Genomic DNA, 24376 nt, shown 5'->3' with positions numbered 1-24376 from the left:
CATTTCCCCACCTTCTAATAAATGCATTTCCATTGGATATTCTGGCATAAAACTTAAGCCTCTGTCTATAGTAAACCCATTGCTTGAAATATCTCAGTGTTTGAAGAGTGTTGGCTTTTAAAATACAGTAATTAGGAATGGATTAGTGCTTATATTTAGGAGCAGTTAATAGACACATTTTAAAAAAAAATTATTTATTTATTTATTTATGGCTGTGTTGGGTCTTCGTTTCTGTGCGAGGGCTTTCTCTCTAGTTGTGGCAAGCGGGGGCCCCTCTTCATCGCGGTGCGTGGGCCTCTCACTGTCGCAGCCTCTCTTGTTGTGGAGCACAGGTTCCAGACGCGCAGGCTCAGTTGTTGTGGCTCACGGGCCCAGTCGCTCCGTGGCATGTGGGATCCTCCCAGACCAGGGCTCGAACCCATGTCCCCTGCATTGGCAGGCAGACTCTCAACCAGTGCGCCACCAAGGAGGCCCGACACTATCATTTTGGAAAAACAAGCGAATTGAGAAGCATACTTCTCTCTTTTAACACCTCTCCTGATTAGCCCAAATCCAAGGCATTACTGTGCCCTGCTGGCAGCACAGCCTCACTGCAGGTAAGTAACACAGGTGCAGAGGGTTTGAGGCCAGCCTTCCAAATTCATTTCCACAAGAAATTGATTCTTTCCAATAGTCCCATTAACCTTGCATATTCTTACATGGAACGTTCACAGGCAGCAAAAAAACAAATCCCCAGCTAACTTTTTCCAACCCAATAGGATTTGTGCTTCCCAAGTGAACATTACAATATTGTTACTTTTCAAGAGAATGTTTCTTTGCTTCTTAGGGAATTCATCCTCTATCTACATGGAGTACAGGCTTTGTGCCAGGTACCTTGCAGTGCCTGGGAGCAGGCAAGGAGGTCTCCATCCTGATGCACATGCACTGTTACAGCACCACATCCTAAAGCTGCTCAGCTACATAGCTGGCTGATAGGGGTCACCCTGGAAGGAAGAATGGAGAGAGGATAGGGACAAGCATTTTTTGATTGTCCACCAAGAGCCCAAGCCTGTGCTAGCTTTGTTGCAGCCGGTAGAGTATTCCCTGTTTAATGGTCAGAATTGATCTATGAGTTAAGTGTGCTAATTCTACTCCAGGTATATCCCCCTCACCCTGCAACATAGACGGTGGTCTTGTAACAGAGAAGAACAAACCTGACTCCATATTGGATCTATTCCTTTAGTTCTAACCCTGGCGCTCTGTTGCCTGTGCTTTATCATGCTGGCTCTGCACCTTTGGTAAAAGAATGTTGCCTATAGTCTGAAATATACAGGATAGCCCATTCTCAAGGCTCTGACCTTTAAAAGTGTGACACTTTCCCAATCATATAGAGATTAAAAAGTTGCAGAAGAGAAAAATAACATTTGTTTTGTTGGAGGTTTACAGGAACATCATGACCTGACCTACGTGGACAGCTGCAAGAACAAAGGATTCCGGCACCAAGAAGTTTGTAACAAACAGCCACACTGCCTCCCCTTTTAATATAAAAGATGCCTGAATTCTAATCTTTGGGACAGTAGTCCACCATCTTCCTGGTCTGCTGGCTTTCCGAATAAAGTCGTTATTCTGTGCCCCTTCACCTCATCTCTTGATTTACTGGCCTGTCGTGTGGTGAGCAGTACCAGCCTGGATTCAGTAGCAATCTTAGTAGAGCTGGCCTGGAGCAGAGGTCCACCTGCTAGACAGATATTGCCCAAATTAAGAAGGCAAGTCAGGGATGATTTTCAATGCCTTTATTAAGAAGTATCAAAAGTTGATTATAGTTCCATACACAGTTTTACAAAGTTCAAGTGAAGGGGAATGTAGGGAGGCCATCAGCATGCCTGTTTGGACACCACAGTCACTTGCCAAAGAGTTAACCCTGTCACTTTGGTCACCTTGTTTAACAGTGGTCCACACAAGGCTCTTTCCCACTTCCACTAGGCCACAGCACAATACCTTACATTATTTGAGTTGTAATACGTTATAAACACTTCTTAAATATTTGTCCTTTTCTTTCGTCATTATTCTTCCCTGAAATAGCCGAGCTGTTTATAGAAAGCACAACACTTGAGTCCCACTGACTGCTGTTTGCATCATATTTTCACAAAGCCTACTTTGACACAGCTGGAAAACATCCCAAGTTACATGTTACCCTTGCACACTTGGGATGGAACCCAAGCACATTGTTATTTTTTATTTAACATTTAACAAAAAAGAGGGAAGCACTCAACTTGGAAACAAAACAGCATTCAGTGGAAAAGTTAAGTGTGGGACACAGCCTGCGGATTCCACGGAGCGCCTCCAAGTGGTCACCAGCATGACCAAGAACAACTGGAGGCAGGAACACCAACACAGAATACAGAAAGGGAGTCTCTCGGGCAGGGTACATCATGATCTTTTATGTCAGGGACATTGCATCAGAGGGGAATTACACTTTCAGAATAATCAGGACTAGTAGATAATTGGCACCCAATGGGAGACAGCAATGGAGTGGTGTGCCTTGGTGAAGGCTTGTGCTGGGTTATCTAAAAGTGGATCTCTGAAGACGTTGTCCAACAGCATCAGAAAGCGCCATCTTCAGAGGAAGGACTCCTTGTTCACCCACATGAGACTGCGGGTCTCATTGGGCTTGCATTCGTACTCAATGACGGAGAAGGGGCTTCCCCACTGGCAGTGATCTCGCTTGTGGTAATTGTAAAACTTGACCTGCCATACTGTCTCGAAGGTCCCAATGTCAGTGAACTGAGGGAAGAGAAACATGCCCCATCAAAACCTCATTCTGCCATGAGCAAACATAAGAGTTGATGTTCTTGAAAGAGATGTAATAGGGAAGAACAAATCTGACTCCATATTAGATCTGTTTCTTTTACTTCAACCTTTGTATTCTATTGCTTTTGCTTCGAGCTAAGAAAGTTGCCTATAGCCTGCAATATACAGGACAGCCCATTCTCAAGGCTCTGACCTTTAAGAGTACAACACTTTCCCATTCATATAAAGATAAAAAGTTGCAGAACAGAGAATAACATTTGTCTTGTTGGAAGTTTACAGGAACATCGTGACCTGACCTATGTGGACAGCTGCAAGAACAAAGGAGTCCTGCACCAAGAAGTTTACAACAACCAACTCCCCCCTTCACCCCCTGCCCCTCACCTTTTAGTATAAAAGAAGCCTGAATTCTGACTGTGGTAAGATGGTTCTCTAGGACATTAGTCGGCCACCTTCTCAGTCTGCTGGCTTTCCAGATAAAGTTCCCCCAATAACTCGTCTCCCGATTTACTGTCTGTCATGCAGCGAGCAGAATGACTTTAGACTTAGTAACAGATGTACTGTGTAATGAGGTGTCATCTGTGTAATCACTCCAGGCTCTTGTGGTCTGAAAGCTTAGGCCCTTACTCTAACGAACTATCTTCCTTTATTATGAGAGAGATTTTCCTGAAAAGCTGTCTGTGAACCATTTATTTCTCTATAAAATCTTATTCCCATCCCACTCATGGCATTTGTTATCATATTGCCTTTAATACAAATAACTCCCCAAATGTAGCTGTTTCCCATATTTAAGTTCTGGAAACTTCTCTTAGAATCTCAGAATTTCAGAGGTTGCCAGAGAAGGGAGATTGGGAAGAGAAGAGAGGGAATGGTGTTTAATGATTGTCTTTGGTTTCTTTTTCGAAAAATAGCTGTACAAAATAACATGTGCACAACACGAAACAAAAGCTACAACTGCCCTCCCATCGTTAATTTCAATTCCAGGGAAACTATGTTATCGGAAGCATTTGCTTGTTAAAGACCCTACTTTAACTTTCAAATACTATTGAGTGTTTATAAGCTATGCCCATGTCTCAGGTTCTGATTTTACATTACCCAAAACCCTATTTGAGTACCTACCGTGTGCCTCGTACATAGAAAAATTTGTATAAGGCGTGATCCTTTGCTCTCAAGAAGTTTGCATTCTACTTCCAGAAGGTAGGCCCTGCACACGCTGCACGGAATTCTATGGAGTCATGAGCACACAATTCTCATGTAGCTGAGGAGGGCACAGAATACCCTAGAGGCCATTGGGCAGGGGCTCAAGTGGCCTGTAGGGTAGCCTGACCCTGCCACTGCCTCCTGGAGCTATTTAGGGGATGTGGCAGTAAACAGCATGATGCCTGTCGTTATTTTCTCCTCTGACCCACCCGCCGTCATGGGAGGAGGCCAGGCCTGACTTAGCAGGGTTCTTAGACGTGTCAGGAGCCAGAAGACATTGTGGGGGAGGGCTGTGAGCAATGGGAGCCTTATGCTTGCGGTTGCTACAGGAGGAGGGCGATCAGGTGCTCCCTAGATAGCTTTCCAAGATGCTCTCAAAATCATATCCTGCCCCATTGCCTCATCCTGCTCATCGGACCCTAAAACAAGGTTTGGCTTGCCTTTGAGAAATCTGCTTGACCTGAAACAGTAGGTGATATACCTAGAGTCCACAAATCTTCTCCCAGGTAAGAAAATGAAGGATCTCTTTTTAGAGAGTCATAGCTTAAAGACTTGTGCACATATATGCAGCTTTATTCACAAAAGCCCCAGCCTGGAATCAACCCAAATGTTTCATCATTCACCTGGTGATAGACACATTTTGGTATATCAGTAAAATGGCTTTTTACTCAACAATAGAACATACTGATTCAGGCAGCAACAGTGATGGATCTCAAAGACATGCTGAGCAAAAGAATCTAGACCCCAAAGAATACGTGTACTATATGATTCCATTTCTATATATATATATATATATATCTCCATATAATTTATAGTGATAGAATATAATCTATGCTGACAGGAAACATCTGTGGTTACCCACGTTACCTGGGGTAGGAGGAGGGAATTGATGATTGATGAAAATGTGCAAGAGGGAACTTTTTGGGGTAATGGAAACATTTTACATCTTGACTGGGGTGGTGGTTATAAGAGTATATGTATGTGTTTGTTAAAACTCATTGATCAGTATACTTAAAATGGGTACATTTATTATATGTAAACTATACAACAAAGTTGATTAAAAATTAGAACTATGGATTTTTAGTGAGCAACAAGGAAACAGGTATTCTAAATAGTACCAATGGGAACTGAATTACACAGCCTTTTGGAAGGGTAATTTGTATCAAGTAAAGGTGTGAACATACTTGGGTCCAGTAATTTCACTTATAATTTATCTTAAGAATAATTTATCTTAAGGGTTTAGAGTAGTGAAAAATTGAACACTAAATTTCCATCCTTAATTAATTATGGCATATGTGTATAGTGGAATACTATGTAACAATTCTAAATGTAAATATTTAATAAAATTTTTCTAGTATTCTATATTGTCACCTGAACTACGCAGGTACCAACAAGACTGTCTAGTGTTAACTCCATTAAAATTACACATGTTATTGCTGATGGAATAAGTTTTATTTTCTTCCATGTACTTATTTGTACTTTAAAAATTTAATGATTGAATTTTACTTTTATAATCAGAAAAAATGTTAAGCCAAATTGTAAGTATTTACAAGTATTACCAAATAGCTAATATCCTTAAAATAAAATATTATATGAATTAACTAGTAAGAACTACTAAGAACATTTGGATAAAACTGGACAGTTCATTAAAAAATTGGCTAACATCTGAAAAATATCCAAATGTAATATTATTAGTAATTAAAGAAATACATACTTTACAGAGATATTATTCACCTATCAACTTAGCAAACATTTCCAAATACCAGAAGCAATTTAAGCATCCAACTTTAGGAAATTATTATGAAAATGGTGGAATATCTGTACTATGAATTTATATAATCACTAAACAGGAATTTAGTTTTAATGATGAGAGAAATGATTACAATGTTAACAGAAAAAAGATTAAAACACTTTTTATACATTATGAGTTCAAATACACAAAATAAGATGTATAGAGAAAAGAAAATGAAAAAATATTAACAATAGCTCTCTAAGAAATTGTTTTTCTATCTTTTCTACTTAGATTTTCTGCAGTAAATATGTTACTTTTATAATCAGAAAGAATATTTTAAGTGGTGAAATGGATCTATCACCCCTGAAAAATTAACATATATATCCCTTGAACCCTAGGGATTTAATAAATTCTATTAAGGATACATATATGCTAATGAAAATATTACAACTTTGTTTACAATAGGGTACTGGTGGTAATAATAAACTGCTATCTCATTTTACAAATCACCAAGATGACTTATTATTTTTGACCAGCACAGGACACTGTACATTTTAAGTGCAACTGAATTAAATTAAGTTATAAAAATATTTTACAAACACCAGCTAAACTTTTGAGGGAGCAGCTTGAAATCAGGCTAGGTAAGTGGGAAAAACAATACCTTTTCTGAAACAGATATAAATAAAAGTTGGTCACAAAAACAAACAAACAAAGATGATCACAACCACAGGCAAAAAACAAAAACAAAAGGCCTTAAGGCACTACACTTACACCTGAATGACCTTAAAATTAATAAAGTCTCAATCTAAGAGTTCTCAGTAACACAGGAGACCAAAATAGAAGTCTGTTGACAGCAAGTCACAGCTAAAGATATGGGATGTTTAGGTGCTTCTACTTTGTTTCTCTGTTATTAATGTTGGACCCAAGGTCTTATTAAAGTAAACTTAACTGCTGCTAAATAGGCATATGTCTTCCTCTCTCCCACACCTTAGTTGTTTTAACTTCCCATTAGCCTTCTTCCTATTCTTCCTTCTAGAGTTCTATTTCCTGGGCATCTCTCTACCTAACTCAGGATTTCTTCTCTTCTGGCTAAGAACAGATGTGCTATCCAAAGCTGACATTCCTCTTGAAGAACAGAGGAAGCAACTACAAGCTCTCCATTCCCTTCCAACCCATCTGTGCCTTCCAAGGAAAATTTACCCAGGCAGGCTCCCAGGTAATGCAATTATACATGGTATAATTCTGTGCATTTAATAGCTCTCTCTTTTTTTTAAATACAATTACTTTCACATATGTCATTCCACACTGGTGTTGTGACTGGTTTTAACATCTCCATTTTAAGGATGAAAGAACTAATATTCAGAGAGGTTAAGTGAGTTGGCCTAGGTCTACATTGTGCGGCCAGCTAATGCTAGAAGCAGGTCAAGAAGCTAGGTTTCCTAATTCCTATCTAGAAACTATAATCAATGTACCAAATTATTTATATAAGCAAATGAGCTAAAAGGTACTGAACGGTTTTTCTTTTTTCTCCCTGAGTGAGAAGAACATCTATGAACTGTCGTGTGTAGAGTGCTTTAGGACACTACTATGGACTGAATATTCGTAGCTCCCCAAAATTCGTATGTTGAAGCCTAAATCCCCAATGTGATGGTATCTGGAAGTGGGGCCTTCCAGAAGTAATTAGGGTGTGAAGATGGAGCCCTCGTGAATGGGATTAGTGTCCTTATAAAAATAGACATGAAGAGGGATGATCTCTCTCTTTCTCTGCTTTCCTTCATGCGAGAACACAGCAAGAAAGCAGCTGTCTGTGAATCAGAAAGAGTGTTCTCACCAGATACCAGGTCTGCTGGCGCCTTGATCTTGGACTTCCAGCCTCCAGAACTGTGAAAAATAAATATTTGCTGTTTAAGCCACCCAGTCTATTTATCCTGAAACTGACACTCTACTACGCACCTGGACGTTTTATTTGCCTTAGTGTTCTTACAAGTTGCAAGGCTTGGTACACTTCTTTTTCACAACCAATGTGAAAGAGAACCCATCAGCTTCCAAAGAGAGGAGACTCATTTGCTGTGCTCAGTAACAAATGAGGAATCTGAAGAACTTGTTTTAAACAATTTCCATGGTGGTCTTACAACCAGATGCCCTAGAATCCCCGGAGTACTTCTCTCTACTCACCATTCCACCCAAATCCACTGGAGACATGTGAAATTCACCAAGAATAGAGTCACTTAGAAATCCACTGACTTGGGAGCACAGAATGAGCTTATAATATTGATAGAGACATGATGTTATCTCCTTAGTAAATAATATCAGTATAAATAAGCATCTATGACTTTTACTGTGGTGTGACCTACCAATTCCGACTGGATTCCAAGGCTCTTTATTCCTGTACTGTTTGAAGTTTTAGTAGTAAATACATGTTTTCCATTTCTCTTAGCTGAATAGATAGGACTACAAGTTCTGGGTCTTATAAGTATGCTTAACTTTATAAGAAACTGTCAAACTTTTCGAAAGTGATTGCGGCATTTTACATCCCTACCGGCAATATGAGAGTTTCAGTTGATTTACAGACTCTCCAAAAGTTGACCTTGCCGGTCCTTTTAATTGTAGCCCGTCTAGTGGTAAGAAAAAGAAAGGCAATAAACAGCAGAAACCCTTGAAACAGAAAAAGGAAAACCAGTAAAGAAAAATTGATGAAACTAAAATCTGTTTGTTTGTTTTTGAAAATGTCTTTAAAATTGATAAACCCCAGCAAAACTGAGCAGGAAAAAGAAAGCAAGTTACCAGTATTAGGAATGAAAGAGATACTATCACAATTGATCCTATATTAGGAACAATGTGGGATCCTTAGATGAGGAACAAACTTATACTAATACATTTTTTAAAATGTACAAATTCTTTGAAAGACACAAGCTATCACTAAATCTCTAACTACTTAAGAAATTGAATTTGTAGTTTAAAATCTTCCCAGAAAGAAAATTTCAGGTCCAAATGCCTTCACTGATAAATTCATACATTTAAGGGAAAAATACCAGTTCTACATAAGAGAGGAAGGAACACTTCTCAGTTCATTCTGTGAAGCCATTGTTACCCTGATACTGAAACCTCACAAAGATATTATTACGAGTAAAGGAAAATTGCAGACAAAAATTCCTCATGGTTTTATGCGTAAAACTTGCTTATAATTTTTATTTGTTTGAAATATTAGTAAATAAAATCCAGCAATACATAATAAGGATATTACACTGGGACCAAGAGAGATGTAGCCTTAGAACTCAAGGATGGTTCAATATTTGAAAATCCATGTAATTCACCATATTAACAAAATAAAGGAGAAACACCATGTAATCATATTAATAGATGCAGAAAGAGCATTTGGCAATTCACCATCCATTCATAATAAAAACTCTCAGCAAACTAGGAACAGAAGGAAAGTTCTTCAATCTGATTAAGGGGCACCAATAAAAAACCTATAGCTAACATCACCCTCAATGGTAACAGGCTGAGTCCTTTCTCTATAAGATGGAAATAAGGCACCGAGAGCAGTTCTTACTATTCCTGTACAACACTGTGTTAGCAGTCTTAAGCTAGTACCTTAAGGCAAGAGGGGGAAAAAAAAAAAGGGAAGTAATACTTTCTATTCACAGATAAACAACTGTTTGCAGAAAATACTATGCAATTAATAAGTGAATTCAGCAAGCTTGCAGGATCCAAAAATCAATTTAGAAAAATTATTATATTTCAGAAATACACTAGCACTGAACAATTAGTATTACTTTTAAATATTTGACTAATTTTATAGGTGAAAACTGGCATTGCAATATCTGTATTTTTTTTTTTTACCAATAGTGAAATTAAGCTATTTTTATGTATTTACTGATCATCTGTATCTCTTCTGTGAATTGCCTCTTTATGTTTTTTGCTTATTTTTCAATTTTCCATGTCCTATGGTTCTTTTCCTTACTGGTTTCTAAGAATTCTTTATATATTAAGCTACAGATTGTGCCAAAATACTAGAAAGAGCTGACATGAGGAATACCTTTTATGTTTGGGAATGCATGTGTAAGGCCACCTTCCTGCGCAAACACAGCCTCACAACAAGCTCATGTACCTCCCTGCCTTATTCCTCTAAACTCCCCCCAGTCGCCTACCAAAGAGACTATCATGATGACACCCATGATACAGACAGAATCTCCACTTGGGCTCTCTCCTTGGAGGGACTGAGTGGAGAATTAGTCACAGTAAAATACAAGTCAGCACTGCTCTTTGAAGTGTGGGTGGAGAGCTTTTAGAGCTGGGTATCGTTAACTCCCTGTACCAGGGCCTCTGGAATCATGTGAATAGAGAGATCACTGCCACTGATCTAAGTCAGATGGCACTTGACTACTTCTTGAGTTCAGCTGCAGGGCTGCAGCACTGTCTGCACGGGCAGTGGCAAATCGAGGCAACACAGCTTAACCATCCATGTTACAAATAAGTTTTTCACCAACCATCATTTGCCTTTTAACTGAAATTGCCTTTTAAGGAAAATTTAACTTTGTTTACAATGTTTAACAGGAATTTTACATTTATGTAATCAAAGTTTTCCATTTTCACCTTTGGATTTCTTCCATTTCTTTAAGGTTTAGATTAATGCTTTGCATTTTGATTTTTTACAAAGTTGACTTTTTACAGATAACCCTGGGATCCATCTGAAGTATCTTTTTGAAGTATGGCATCTGGAAAGAACAGCAGTGATGTTTCCCCCAAAGAGCCAATTATCCTAGCATCATTTAGCCAATGATTTATAAAAATCTGATAAACTACTCTGAGGTAACCTTAGACTCATAAGAAGTTGCTTTGGTGTACCTTTAATTCAGCTTCCCTTGCTGGATTCACCTACTTGATTAACTGCATTTACTTGGGGATCTCAAGACTTCCTTATTACCTGTGAAAGTGGTTGTGTTTGTAATTTACAATACTTAAGCTTGACAAAAGTCATAAAATAGTGTTAAAGCATATGTAAGGCTTTCATCACTAGAATGAAATTTTCAATTAATATTATAGCTGCTGACTTGATCAGGGAATCTTCTCTAATTTCAATTAATAATAATTCTAGGACTTCCCTGGTGGCACAGTGGTTAAGAATCTGCCTGCCAATGCAGGGGACACAGGTTCGGGCCCTGGTCCGGGAAGATCCCACATGCTGCAGAGCAACTAAGCCCATGCGCCACAACTACTGAGCCTGTGCTCTAGAGCCTGCGAGCCACAACTACTGAGCCTGCACACCACAACTATTGAAGCCCATGCACCTGGAGCCCGTGCGCCACAACAAGAGAAGCCACTGCAATCAGAAGCCCGCACACCACAACGAAGACCCAATGCAGCCAAAAAATAAATAAATGAATAAAAATTTAAAAAAATAATTCTAATTTCAATTGTAATAGAATCATGTATCACAGATAAAATACAAATGCGTGGCCAATGCTCAAACCAAAAGCTGTGCGATCGCTGTTGGAACAATCATTCACCTGCTTCTTCTAGAGTGGAAATTACATTTAAGAACCCAGGCTTTACTGCTGGGACTCATAAAATGCTAAATACCAGCTTAAATCTTTTGGAAAATGATGTACAGTACAAACATATACATCAAGTTTGAATAAGAGGAAAGTTAAATCTCAAAAAATCCAAAACTATGGGAAAACCAAAATAGACTGTCAACTCTATGGAAAAAATAACCGTCTTCATTTTAAAAGAAGAAATCATAACAGAAAATGAAAATTTTTAATGTAATTATATTTCTACACAATGGAAAATAAAAATAAAGCAATAGTGAGAGAAATATGACAGATATGACAGATTGTTTATCTTTATTAGGAGTCTGTGATTTTTAAAAAAAATAATTTCCAACAGAAGTATTGACGAAACCTGAAAGAATAATATACACAAGAAGAAACAAAATTAACATGTAGAAATGTTCATTCTTGTGCTAGTGAAAAGTAAATTAGAAAATCTATTTTTTTAAAGTAATTCTCAATGATGTCATAATTTTAACAAAGCCAGTAGACTTCTTTATTGCTAGTAACATTGTAAAATAGTATGTACAACTTAAAAAAAAAAACAAAAAACACCAAAAAGGCCATATGTGGGAACAGCCATAAAGATTCAGTTCTTTTGACCAAATATTTTTACTCAGATTGAGGTAACTATATGCACAAAACTTTACATTATAGCACTTTTTATGATGGGACAATCAATATATCTAATATCTGGGTAAGAGTGTAATCATTATGATATATTGTGATAGAGTCTTATATTACCCTTAAAATTATAAAAAATGAATATGTAGAAAGTTGTACAAAATATGTATTAAAAATGATTGCAACTATAGAATGTATATATGTGGAAGGTAATCTGAAAATGAGCCAAATCAAAATGTAGGGATTACTGGTGCTTTAAAAGTTTATGCACATTTCTGAACCTTGTCATGGTATCTTACAATTTTTTTAAAAAATCATGCAAAGCCCTTGAAATGCTGGAATGCATCCCCACACTTCTCTGTGTGTCTGTGCCCAACCAGAAAGGAGTCCTACATACATTTGTGGGATTTCAGTCCTATTTGGTGTGATCCTAAATGACAGTATTTGAGAATCTGACTTTCTTCAGCAAATAATTAGTACCACATCCCTAAAGGTAAGTTTGTAATTTTCACACCATGTTAGGGCTGACAGTGGTCTTAGTGATCAGGTAGTGGAATCCATCTATTTGCATTGAGGAAACAGGCCCATTGAATTAAGGTTTGCCTGGGATCACAGTTAATTACAGAACTAGATGGCATCCCAATACCTTCATAACTTCCAGTTCTAATTCTGACGTTCTAGACGTTTCCTCAGGCACCCATACCACTGATGTTTTCCCTTGGTGAAGAATGTAAATTGAATAATCCAGGAACTTGCTGCTTAATTGATTGCATTTACCTGGATATTTCAATGTTTTGGTGTTGTCTGTGAGAGTGTGGTATGCCCATACTTTTTAAAACTTAAGTTTGAAATATTGGTAACTTAAAAACATCGTAGGATAATGATGAAGGCTAGCTGAAAGCTTCACCACTAGAATGAACATTTGAATTTAACATAAGAGCTGCTGACATGATCAGGAAACCTCTAATTTCAATTGTTTTCCTTAGAATCAGCCTATTACAAATAAGATACAAATGCATGGCCAATGCTCAAACCAAACGCTGTGCGATCATTGTTGGAACAATCAACTATCAATCACCTGCTTCTTCTAGAGTGGAAATTATATGGAAGAATCTAGGCTTTACTGTTGGGACTCAGGATTCATTAGTTACAGCGTAGAGATCCTTGTCACTACAACATCCTTCCAAAGCATCTGAAGGCTCTCCAACCTTTTAGCAGGTACCTGGACAGACAATCCAGACTTATGGTGAGTAAGAAAATCTTTCGTTTCATGACTCAGTCTAAATCATTCTCACATTAAAAAAATACCTGTGGGACTTCCCTGGTGGCGCAGTGGTTGAGAATCCACCTGCCAACGCAGGGCACACGGGTTCGAGCCCTGGTCCGGGAGGATCCCACATGCCGCGGAGCCACTGGGCCCGCGCGCCACAACTACTGAGCCTGTGCTCTAGAGCCTGCGAGCCACAACTACTGAAGCCCGTATGCCACAACTACTGAAGCCCATGCACCTGGAGCCCGTGCTCTGCAACGGGAGGGGCCGCCGCAGTGAGAAGCCCGCACAGCCCAACGAGGAGTGGCCCCTGCTCACCACAACTAGAGAAAGCACGCGTGTAGCGAGAAAGACCCAACACAGCCAAAAATAAATAAATAAATAAATTTAAAAATTAAAAAAAAATACCTGTGTTTCATTCTCATTCAAAATAATGTAGAAGTTCTCACTTTACAGATCCAACTAAGAAGTGTTTAATTGAGTTCTTTCTAAAATAAGTTAATCTTCCTCCCTAGCGTTCTGTTTACACCTATAGCAAAAGAAGTATGACTCCACCCTTCTAAAACCAGAGGAAGTTATACCTCTGGTCCCCTCAGCCCATACTGGCTCCAGGGAGAAGGTGGGGAGGTCTGCTCTCCTGCTCTGTGAACACCTGGAAGATGGGGTACAGTCTCATCTATGGTGACCACCTCTGCACTTGACCCAGTGCTCAGTACCAGTTCAGTGAAAGAATGAACAACTTAAAGTTAGCTCATTGGCCCTTGGGCTCTCATTAAAATTCTGACAGATGGCCAATAGGCACATGAAAAGATGCTCAACATCACTAACTATTAGAGAAACGCAAATCAAAACTACAGTGAGGACCACTTCATACCAGTCAGAATAGCCATCATTAAAAAGTCTACAAATAACAAATGCTGGAGAGGGTGTGGAGAAAAGGGAACCTCTGTACACTGTTGGTGAGAATGTAAATTGGTGCAGCCACTATGGAAAACGGTATGGAGGTTCCTCAAAAAACTGAAAATAGAACTACCATATGATCCAGCAATCCCATTCCTGGGCATATACCCAGACAAAACTATAATTTGAAAAGATACATGTACCCCTATGTTCATAGCAGCACTATTTACAATAGCCAAGACATGGAAACAACCTAAATGTCCATCAACAGATGAATGGATAAAGAAGATGTGATATATATATGTATATATATACATACATACATACATACATACATACATACACACAATGGAATATTACTCAGCCATCAAAAAGAATGAAATAATGCCATTTGCAGCAACATGGATGGACCTAGAGATTATCATACTAAGTGAAATGTCAGAAAGAGAAAGCCAAATACCATACGATGTCACTTATATGTGGAGTCTAAAATACTATATAAATCAACATATCTATGAACCTGCAGACTCACAGATATAGAGAACAGACTTGTGGTTGCCAAGCGGGAGGGAGAGTAGGGGAGGAAAGGAATGGGGGTTTGGGATTAGCAGAGGCAAACTATTATATATAGGATGGAAAAACAACAAGGTCGTACTGTATAGCACGGGGAACTATATTCAATATTTTGTGACAAACCATAATGGAAAAGAATATGAAAAAGAATATATATATCTATATATATGTATAACTGAGTCACTTAGCTGTACAGAAGAAATCAACACATTGTAAATCAACTATACTTCAATAAAATTTTAAAAAATAAACAAAAATAAAATCCTAATAACTTTAGTATTTGCAGTTCTGCTTCGAGTTAATATTTCCTTTCAACTCTAATTACATATGCTATTCTCGATACACTACAGTAGAAGGATACTTATTTGATTTAAAAGAGATTTATTTTGATCCACCAGCCCTTTGTTGGATGTGTGATCTTCAAATATTTTCCTAGAAGTCTAAAAATACCTTTTAAAATGTGTTTCTGTAGAAATGGATGATTTCCTCAGAAAAACAACTAAAATTGACTCAATAAAATCTTCAAAGCCCCCCAAAGGCAAACATTATGGACTAAGTTGAAAGTTAGGGATATTCCTTCCAAATACCATTATTTTGGATCCTGACTTTTATGGGGAAATTCTGTCAGACTTTCAAGTAACAGCTAAATCCTATGCTATGTAAATTGTTTCAGAGCACAAACTATGAAAATGTGCCCAATTCATTTTAGTAAGTTATTAACCCTAACACCACATCTTCAACGGTGAAGAACCTTCTAATTGGCCTTTGCCTATCTCCCCTTCCAATCTACATATTGCTACTAGACCGATTTTAACAACATGCAAATCTTGTCACATTACCAGGGACTGGAAGTCCTACATTGAAATGTTTTTTAAAATGGGGAGCTGGTGGGTGAAACTTACATAGAGAATTATAAAATCTGACAAAATATAAACAAAAACTACTTGAAGGCTTTAAAAAGCAACTAGGGCTTCCCTGGTGGCGTAGTGGTTGAGAATCTGCCTACCAATGCAGGGGACACGGGTTCGAGCCCTGGTCTGGGAAGATCCCACATGCCGCGGAGCAACTAGGCCCGTGAGCCACAATTACTGAGCCTGCGCTCCGCAACAAGAGAGGCCGCGATAGTGAGAGGCCCGCGCACCGCGATGAGGAGTGGCCCCCGCTTGCCGCAACTAGAGAAAGCCCTCGCACAGAAATGAAGACCCAACATAGCCAAAAATAAATAAATAAATAAATAAATAAAAAAACAAAAAAAGCAACGAAAAGCAGGACAGAAACCAGAGTTACACTTGAGAGATCTCAACTATAACAGTTAAGAATTGTCCGTGTGGCTTTTTTTGCTTGAGGGTACTCCCCAATCCCCCGGCAGTTCTGGCCCAAGTAAATGGCAGCTTTATCTGCGAGAAGTGGCAGAAGACAGTGTTCAGGGCTGGCAGAGCAGCTGGAAATTTAGGGAGAAAATCCTGGAAACAAGAGAGCTACGGAAGAGGTGAGACCCAAAATCTGACTGTAACTCTGCCATAATTCTTCCCTAACTGCTTGTATGGGCTGGTGGGAGGGGGCTTTTTCTGCTTGAAAAAGCAGACAAACCAGTAAAGAGTCTTTTTTTTTTTTTCTTTTCCAAACAACAGAAGTTTATTGTCTCACAGTTTGAGAGGTTAGATGTCCCAGATCAAGGTGTCAGCAGGGTTGGTTTCGTCTAAGAGAAGACTTTATTCTTGAAAGAGAAAATTATGCTGAATAAAATTTGTAAGTTCACTGGTTTTTTTCGTTGTTTTTTGTTTTGTTTTTTTAATTGAATGCATTCCCAAACCTGAGAAGTTGGAGCCTTACTGGTTTGAAAGTGTCAAAGCAAAGGGCTCAGGGCTGGCAGAGCAGCTGGAAATTTAGAGGAACCTCAGGGTGGATGGATCCCAAAATCTTAGTATAAACTGTCCAATTCCTTGGCTGACTGCTAAACTCCACTGGAACAAGGGAACCAGGCTAGAAAAGCAGCAACTGGAAGTTGAAAAAAAATTAAGCAGAGATATCAGCTGCTACCCCGCTGAGAAGACAGAATTTGTAGTTTGCCTCCAGCAATGTTACTGCATGCTAGAATTTAAAAAGAGACTAGTCCTCAGAACAATAAAAGAAACTAGAATCAATAATATATTATCTACAATGTTTAGTTTCTAATCAAATATTATCAAACATGTAACAAAACAGGAACGCATGACCCACATTCAGGAAAAAAAGTCATTCCTACTCTAAATGGGGCCAGATACTGGATCTACCAAACAAGTATTTCAAATCAGCAATTATAAACATGTTCAAAGAAGGGGCACATGGTCTCAGTGAGCAAACAGATAGGGAATCTTGAGCAATGGAAACTATAGAAAATACAAATAAAAAACTCTAGAGCTGAAAAATACAATGACAGAAAAAATTTCAGAAAATAAGCACAAGAGTAGCCTGGGAATGGCAGAAGAAAAAAAATCACTGAGCTTGAGTATACATCAATAGAAATTATCTAATTTGAAGAACCAATTTTCTTTTCTTTTAGAAAATTGGACAGGACTGTAAAGATCTGTGGGATAATATCAAGCTGTCCAATGTGTAATTGAGGAACTACAAGAAGAATAAAGTTGAAAAGAAATTTGAAACAAAATAACAGTTAAAAATACCCAAATTTGGAAGAACACTAACTTACAGATTCAAGAAATTCAGTGAGCCCCAAGAAGAAAAGATTCAAAGAAATGCACACTTAGGTGCATATAGTCCAACTATGGAAAACCGAACTGTACAATATACAAAGAGATCATTTTACTCTGTGTGTATGTGTGTGTGTGTATAGCCTCAATTAAAATACCTTAATACAAACAAAAGAAGGAAATAAATAATTAAGATAGGATCAGGGGACTTCCCTGATGGTCCAGTGGTTAAGACTCCAGGCTCCCAATGCAGGGGAGCTGGGTTCAATCCCTGGTCGGGGAACTAAGATCCCACATACCACAACTAAGCCCATGCACCGCAACGAAGACCCAGCACAGCCATAAATAAACAAACAAACAAACATACAAATAAAAACTAACTTTAAAAAAAAGATAGGATCAGAAATCAATGAAACAGAAAAATGGGTCAGTGGAGCATATGAAAACAAAGCTGGGTTTTTGAAAAAGCCAATAAAATTGATAAATCTCTAGCTAGACTGGTTGGTGAGGGGAAATGGCAAATTATTAATATCAAGAATGAAAGAGTGGACATCATTAGAGATCCTAAGACATAAAGGATGGTGGAGGATTATTACCAACAACTTTGTGCCAACAAATTTGACAATTTAATGAAATAAGTGAATGATATCAAAGACCAATTACAAAAATTAACTCAAGGGACTTCCCTGGTGGCATAGGGGTTAAGAATCTGCCTGCCAATGCAGGGAACACGGGTTCGAGCCCTGGTCCAGGAAGATCCCACATGCCACAGAGCAACTAAACCCGTGCGCCACAACTACTGAGCTTGCACCCTAGAGCCCACGAGCCACAACTACTGAGCCTGCGTGCCACAACTACTGAAGCCCTCACGCCTAGAGCCCGTGCTCTGCAACAAGAGAAGCCACCGCTGTGAGAAGCCTGTGCACCGCAATGAAGAGTAGCCCCCGCTCGCTGCAACTGAGAAAGCCCGCATGCAGCAATGAAGACCCAACGCAGCCAAAAATAAATAAATAAATTTATTTAAAAAATTAACTCAAGAAATAAAACCTGAATAGCCCAATATCAATTAAGGAAATTGAATTTGTAACTAAAAACCTTTAGACAAAGTGAAATGCATGCCTTTATTGGTGAATTCTATCCAACATTAAAAAAGAATAATATTAATTCTATACAAACTCTTCCAGAAAACAGTAGAGTGAACAACTTTCCAAATAATTTTATGCAGCTAGTATTATTACTCTGATACCAAAAACTAGACAATGACAAGAAAAGAAAACCATAGACCAATATTCCTCAGGAACACAGATATAAAATCCTCAATAAAATGTTAATGAGGGACTTCCCTGGTGGTCCAGTGGTTAAGACTCTGCCTTCCAATGCAGGGGACGTGGGTTTGATCTCTGGTCCGGGAACTAAGATCCCACATGCCATGGGGCAACTAAGCCCGTGCGCCACAACTACAGAGCCCAGCCTCAACGAAGAGCCCACAGGCCACAACTAAGACCCGATGAAGCCAAAAATAAGTAAATAAATAAATATTAAAAGAAATAAAGTATCATACATAGAAAAGCTTAGGGATTCTACAAAAGAAAATCCCAAACAACTATTAGGACTAATAAGGGAGATTAGCAAGGCCTCAGGATTCTAGATGAATATAGAAAAAAATCAATTTTATTTCTATATACTAGTAATAACCACCATTTATAGTAGCATTGAAATATGAAATACTTAATGATAAATTTAACAAAGTACGTATAAAATCTGTACAGGGAACACTGTAATACATTATAGAGAGAAATTAAAGAAAACCTAAATAGGCAGATATATTCATGTATCAGAAGGCTCAGTAGTAAAGTGTCAAATCTTTCCAAACTGGCATATAGAGTTAATGCAAACCCAATTAATACCCCAATTTTTGGAGAAATTGACAAGCTCATTCTAAAATACAAGCTCATTCTAAAATCTGTATAACAATGCAAAGGGCCTAGAATAGTCAAAATAACTTTGAGTAAACAAAGCTGGAAGATTCAGGCTATCTGATTTAAAGACTACATTATAGACCATGAAACAAAATTGTTTTGGCTCTTCTAGGTCTTTTGCACTTCCAAATTTAAAAGACTGATATATAATTAAGTATGTAAAGTAACTGGAATTCTCATACATTGCTGGTTGAAATATGAAATGGTACAGCAGTCTGGATATTTCTTATATGGTTAAACATGTACTTACCATGTGACTCATCAAATCTCCTCTTACGTATTTACTCAACAGAAATGAAAACATTCTCACTCTAAGACTCATACTCAAATATTCATAGCAACTTTATTCATAACCTCAAAACACCCCAGCTGTTCATTTATTGGTGAAGGGACAAATAAACTCTAGTATATCCTTCCCATGGAATACTACTCAGTGATAAAAGGAACCAATTATTTATGTGACAACATTATGCTACAACGACGTTATACAAGAACATTATGCTAAGTGAAAGAAGTCAGGCACAATGCTACGATTCTATTTACATGAAATTCTAGAACTGTTAAAACTAAGTTATTGAGACAAAAAGGTCAGAGAGGGCTAAGCCTGGGGGCATCGATTACAGATGGGCATGGAGGAATTTTTTGGGATGACAGAAATGTTCTATATTTTTGTTGGGGTGGTGATTATACAGTAGTTACAATCTATGTAACTGAATACTTTAAACTGGTGTATTAATGTATTTACATACAATTTGTATGTAAATTGCTTATCAAAGTTGACTTACAAACCTTCAATGAATTCCCACAGGCATTAAGATAAATTCGATAAGGAAAGAAGGTCCTGTAACATCGAACCCCTACTTTCCTCTCCGGCTTAATCCTTATTTTTTTTTTTAATTTTTAAAATTTTTGTTGGAGTATAGTTGATTTACAATGTTGTGTTAACTCCATCTTAATCTTGAGTCAGTCTCTGCCTCACGGTCTGCTCCAGCTATATAGGGTTTCTACTCATTCCTTGAAACACATCCTGCTCTGCCCCAGCTCTTGATCTTTGTACCTCCTTTTTCCTCAAGTGCTCCCTCTTCCCTCAACTCTTACATATCTTTAGTTCTTTCTCAAGAAAGCCATCCCCTAAATCTTGAGCTAGACTAAGACCCCCGGTATATATCCCAAGGGTACCACTACTTTTTCAGTACATGTTATATAATAACAATTATCTACTTTATTATTGATAATCACGTATAAAGTATGTTTTCCTCCTCTAGATAAGAAGCCCCATGAAGCCAGGGATATCTATTTTGTTCACCACTCTTCTCCCAGTGCCTGATATATATAGGAAATCCTTATATATTTGCTGATAAATCAACCAAATGAACAAACAAAAAATTAAACACCCTAAATGAAATATTAGCATATTGAATGTAGTAATATATTACAAATAATAAATGACATTAAGTAGGGTTTATTTTAAGAAATACAGGAAGTTTAGTATTTCAAAGTATATTTTATATTTATTCCATTAATATATCAAAGGACAAAAATTATCTCCGTAGAGGGGAAAAGGAATTAGATGAAATTCAACACACCTCCCAATTAAAAAAAAATACCTCTTAGTGAACTAGAAACAGGATGCTTTAACATAATAAATATTTGAAACTAACATTGTATCTAACAGTGAAACCTTGGAGACAAGGATTACCACTAATAGTAGGCAACATTATTCTAGAAACATTAGCCAATGCAGGAAGGCCAGGAAAAAAAAATCAAAAAATGACACAATTATATGCAGATTATGACTGTCTACCTGAAAAACCCAAGCTCGTCGAATGAAGAATTTTAGTAAGCAAGTTCAGTAAGGTGGCCAATTACAAAATACACAAACACATACTGTAAAAGCAATGTATTTAAAACAATGCAGCTTTGGCATAAGTGTAGACAGATCAATGGAACAGATTACAAAAATGTAGGGAGAGACTTAAATTTTTGCCACATAAGAAATTACTATGAAACTGATCACTGGAGAAGCATGGATCATTTAATTAATTGTACTTGGACATTATGAACAAATATATTCGAATATGAAACCATGAATTGAAATAATGTTTCATATTCTCTTTTCCATGGTTTCCACTTGCCTTGGCACCACACTCCAACAGTCCCAAGTAGGCCTTACCGGCATGGTGATCTGGATGGGCTGCCGTTCTCCACTCTTGGTTGGGGCCACACCTTCTGTGTCATATGTTCCCGTATATACGATTCTGTCCCCATCAGGCTCCTTAGACTTCAGTTCCAGCGGGACAAGCACACCACCAATGGAAATGTTCCTGCAATGGACTTGAGTTGACCACATATGGTAGGAATTAGCTTAGGCACCCTGCCCTGGTCTGGACCACAGCTCTAGGCAGAAACCCCATAGGGTGTGGCTAACGGAGACACTGTGGTGTGGCAGAAAGTTCCGAGAGTCTAGGGGGCTTGACTTCCCCAGCTAACCAGTCATGTGACCCTAGATCAGCTACTTAATCTCTCTGGAGTGACATTAGTATTCTCATCCAAAGTACTTGCACAAGGCTGAGTCAGACTCTGTCCATGGTCTTCCTCTTTAGTTTCTCACCTGTGGAGCTATTAAAAACCTACCTATACCCACCCCATCTCAAACCCCAGAGAAAAGGATTCAGTTGGTCTGGGGTGTGGTTTGGGCACTAGAAAATTTATTTTAAGGTTGCATACATGATTCTAATGCACAGGTAGGATTGAGAACCACTGAACTAGTTCTCTAATGGTTTTTTCTTCTGTTCCAACAATCAGGGGGTCCCATAGTTTGGGGTACTCTTCCTCAAGCCAGCCACACGCCAAAAACTCTCACTGGCATCATTTCTTCATGTTAGGGTAATGGTTCTCAAAGTGTCATCCCCGGACCAGCAGTATCAGTATCACCTGCCAACCTATCAGAAAGCAAATTCTTAAGCTCCACTCTAGATGTAGTAAACTAGAGTTTACTACATCTAGGATGGGGCTCAGCCATATGTGTTTTAAGGAGCCCTCCAGGTGATTCCAATGTAGACTCAGGTTTGAGAATCACTGGGTCAGGGCACTGAAAAACTTTGATAAAATTAAAGTGTAACAAAAAAATAGTTTTATCGTTAACTCAAATTTGTTTTTAGATTAACTTGAAAAATAGAGAAGTATCCTGAAGGAAATAGAACAGATAACTTGGTAGAAGGGGTTGCCGGGAAAGAAGGGAAAGAAAAAGTCTGGATTATCACCAGATGCACAGAACACCGCAGAATGTGAGGATAATGGGCGCTTGGAGCTGTCAGAGATGAGGACAAGGAAATGGACCAAGAGCATTAGACACAACTCAGGTTTGATTCTAGGTCGTTCACTTGGAGCCTGGCACCTAGAAGGCCAATACAAGTTTGTTGAATTAACAACTACTGGAGGACACTTAAGCTATAAAAGGTGTCAGGTGGATTCAAAGCCCTCTCCACCCCACCTCCCAAGCTCAGCAAATGGTAGATACAGTACAGGATGGTTTATTTCCTCTTTCCACACTAGACTTCACACCATGCTTAACGTGGAAGCTGAGAGGTAAAGGATTCCAGCCCTGGATACTTCCCCATAAGCTACTGCACCCTCCTACACTGACTTTCCAGCCAGAGCCTACTGGATGCATCAACCTCTGGTAGCAGAGAAGAGATAAACCCTGCCACGAATAAATAAGTATTAAAAAAACCATCCTTTTGTTGTAAGGATGTTGCTGATCACCAGGCTGAACAGACAATTCGGGAGAAAAAGAAAAACACCAGGCAGGGAAAACCGCGAAACTAGGCCTAAGCAGAGGAGGCTGCCTTCCGTCTTGCTCTTCCAGCCCCGGGGTCCCAGGCTCATAAGGGTTGATGGAGGAGTGGGGAGCATCCCTCAGGGAGCCCCAATAATCACCCGCCCCCGACTTTACACCTCATTCCTCAGCCTTTCTCCTTCCTTCAGCCTCACAGAACGGGGCAGAGGAGGACCGGGGCTGCGGTAATTGAACCCCGCGGCGAGCTTCTCCCCTCTGCCCCACCCCGGCCGCCTGCGGGTCCGCGCCGATGGCTGCACAGAAGGGATGAAAATTTTACAAGGAAAGAAAAAACCCCTAAACTCCTGGCTTCCTGTCGCTGTTTTAAACATCCCACCCCACGAGGCGTGGAGGGAAACGAGAACAGCGGAGAGAGTAGCGTTAAGGAGAGGAGGGGACCTAGGGTGCAGGGAGCTGACCTCATACCCGCCCCCCCCACCACCCGCCAACCTCCTGGGCACGCTGGGCGCGGTGCGAGGCAAGAGGTGCCCAGGAGAGGCTCCGGCTGTCCCGGGGGGCCTCGGTCCACCCCGCGTACCCCAAGTGGGGCCGGTCAGCCGCTGCGCGCGCCCGCACTCACTCGACCTGCAGCGTGGTGGGCTTAACCTTCACCTCCACCTTGTAGGAGGAGCCCGTGAGCAGTTTGATGGTGCGGTTCTGGCCGAAGCGCTGCCCGTCCACCTTGTAGAAGACCGGGCCGTCGTTAGGCTGGATGCGCAGCGCGATGGAGAGGCGCACGAGGCCCGGCAGGTCCCCCATGTCTGCGCGCGGGCGGGCGGGCACGGCGGCTCCGGGGGGCGGAGGACTGCGCTGGCTGCGACCCGGCGGCTGGAGCGCGGTGGGCGGAGAGGAAGCGCGCGGAGGGAGAGGGAGGTGGTGGAGAGAGGCTGCGGCTAGGAGCCAGAGCCGTCGCGGCCGTCAGCCCTGGCTTCCGAGAAGCAGCTCCCGAGGCGGTGACCCCCCGCCCCCCTCGGCGAGGAAGCGCGCCCCAGGGACAGCTCCGAGGTCCCGAGCTCCACCATCCCCCGCTCCCCGTGCCTCGCCCTCCGCGCGCCAGGGGGCTCGCTCCGGCCCACAGGCGGCGGGCTGCTCAGCGCAGCTGGGTGGGAGAGAGTTAATCCTGTTTACGCACTACAATCCCCTCCAGCTGGGGAAGAGGACATTTTGACTCCTCCTAGAGCGGCGCGGGGCGGGCGGAGGAGAGGATTGGGAGGGAGGGGGTAGGTCC

General features: G+C 39.9%; 1 protein-coding gene and 1 long non-coding RNA gene across 4 annotated transcripts; one reads left to right on the top strand and one right to left on the bottom strand.

The window, feature by feature from the left end:
• Positions 1 to 1757: 1757 nt before the first annotated feature.
• On the bottom strand, positions 1758 to 24330 carry CNRIP1 (cannabinoid receptor interacting protein 1). Of its 2 annotated transcripts, XM_082426114.1 has the most exons (5): positions 24192 to 24330; positions 23729 to 24041; positions 21484 to 21634; positions 7551 to 7600; positions 1758 to 2763 (listed from the first exon to the last, which is right to left on the bottom strand). In XM_082426114.1, the coding sequence occupies exons 2-5, from the start codon at positions 23905 to 23907 to the stop codon at positions 2619 to 2621; spliced, it is 525 nt and encodes a 174-aa protein (XP_082282240.1). In that variant the 5' UTR covers positions 23908 to 24041; positions 24192 to 24330; the 3' UTR covers positions 1758 to 2618. The 2 variants fall into 2 exon arrangements, with proteins under 2 accessions (XP_082282240.1, XP_082282241.1); XM_082426115.1 differs by lacking the exons at positions 7551 to 7600; positions 24192 to 24330 and having other exon boundaries at positions 23729 to 24119.
• Positions 2770 to 10811, top strand: LOC309643392. Of its 2 annotated transcripts, none has more exons than XR_014253702.1 (3): positions 2770 to 4493; positions 6756 to 6935; positions 10394 to 10811. It is a non-coding gene; the product is annotated as an uncharacterized lncRNA (long non-coding RNA). The 2 variants fall into 2 exon arrangements; XR_014253703.1 differs by having other exon boundaries at positions 10380 to 10811.
• Positions 24331 to 24376: the final 46 nt, after the last annotated feature.

Source organism: Balaenoptera physalus, assembly GCF_965194825.1.
Source record: "Balaenoptera physalus genome assembly, chromosome: 15".
NCBI classification, from domain to species: Eukaryota; Metazoa; Chordata; class Mammalia; order Artiodactyla; family Balaenopteridae; genus Balaenoptera; species Balaenoptera physalus.
The sequence above is the reverse complement of the archived record's forward strand: the minus strand, read 5'-3'. Positions and strand labels throughout refer to the sequence as shown.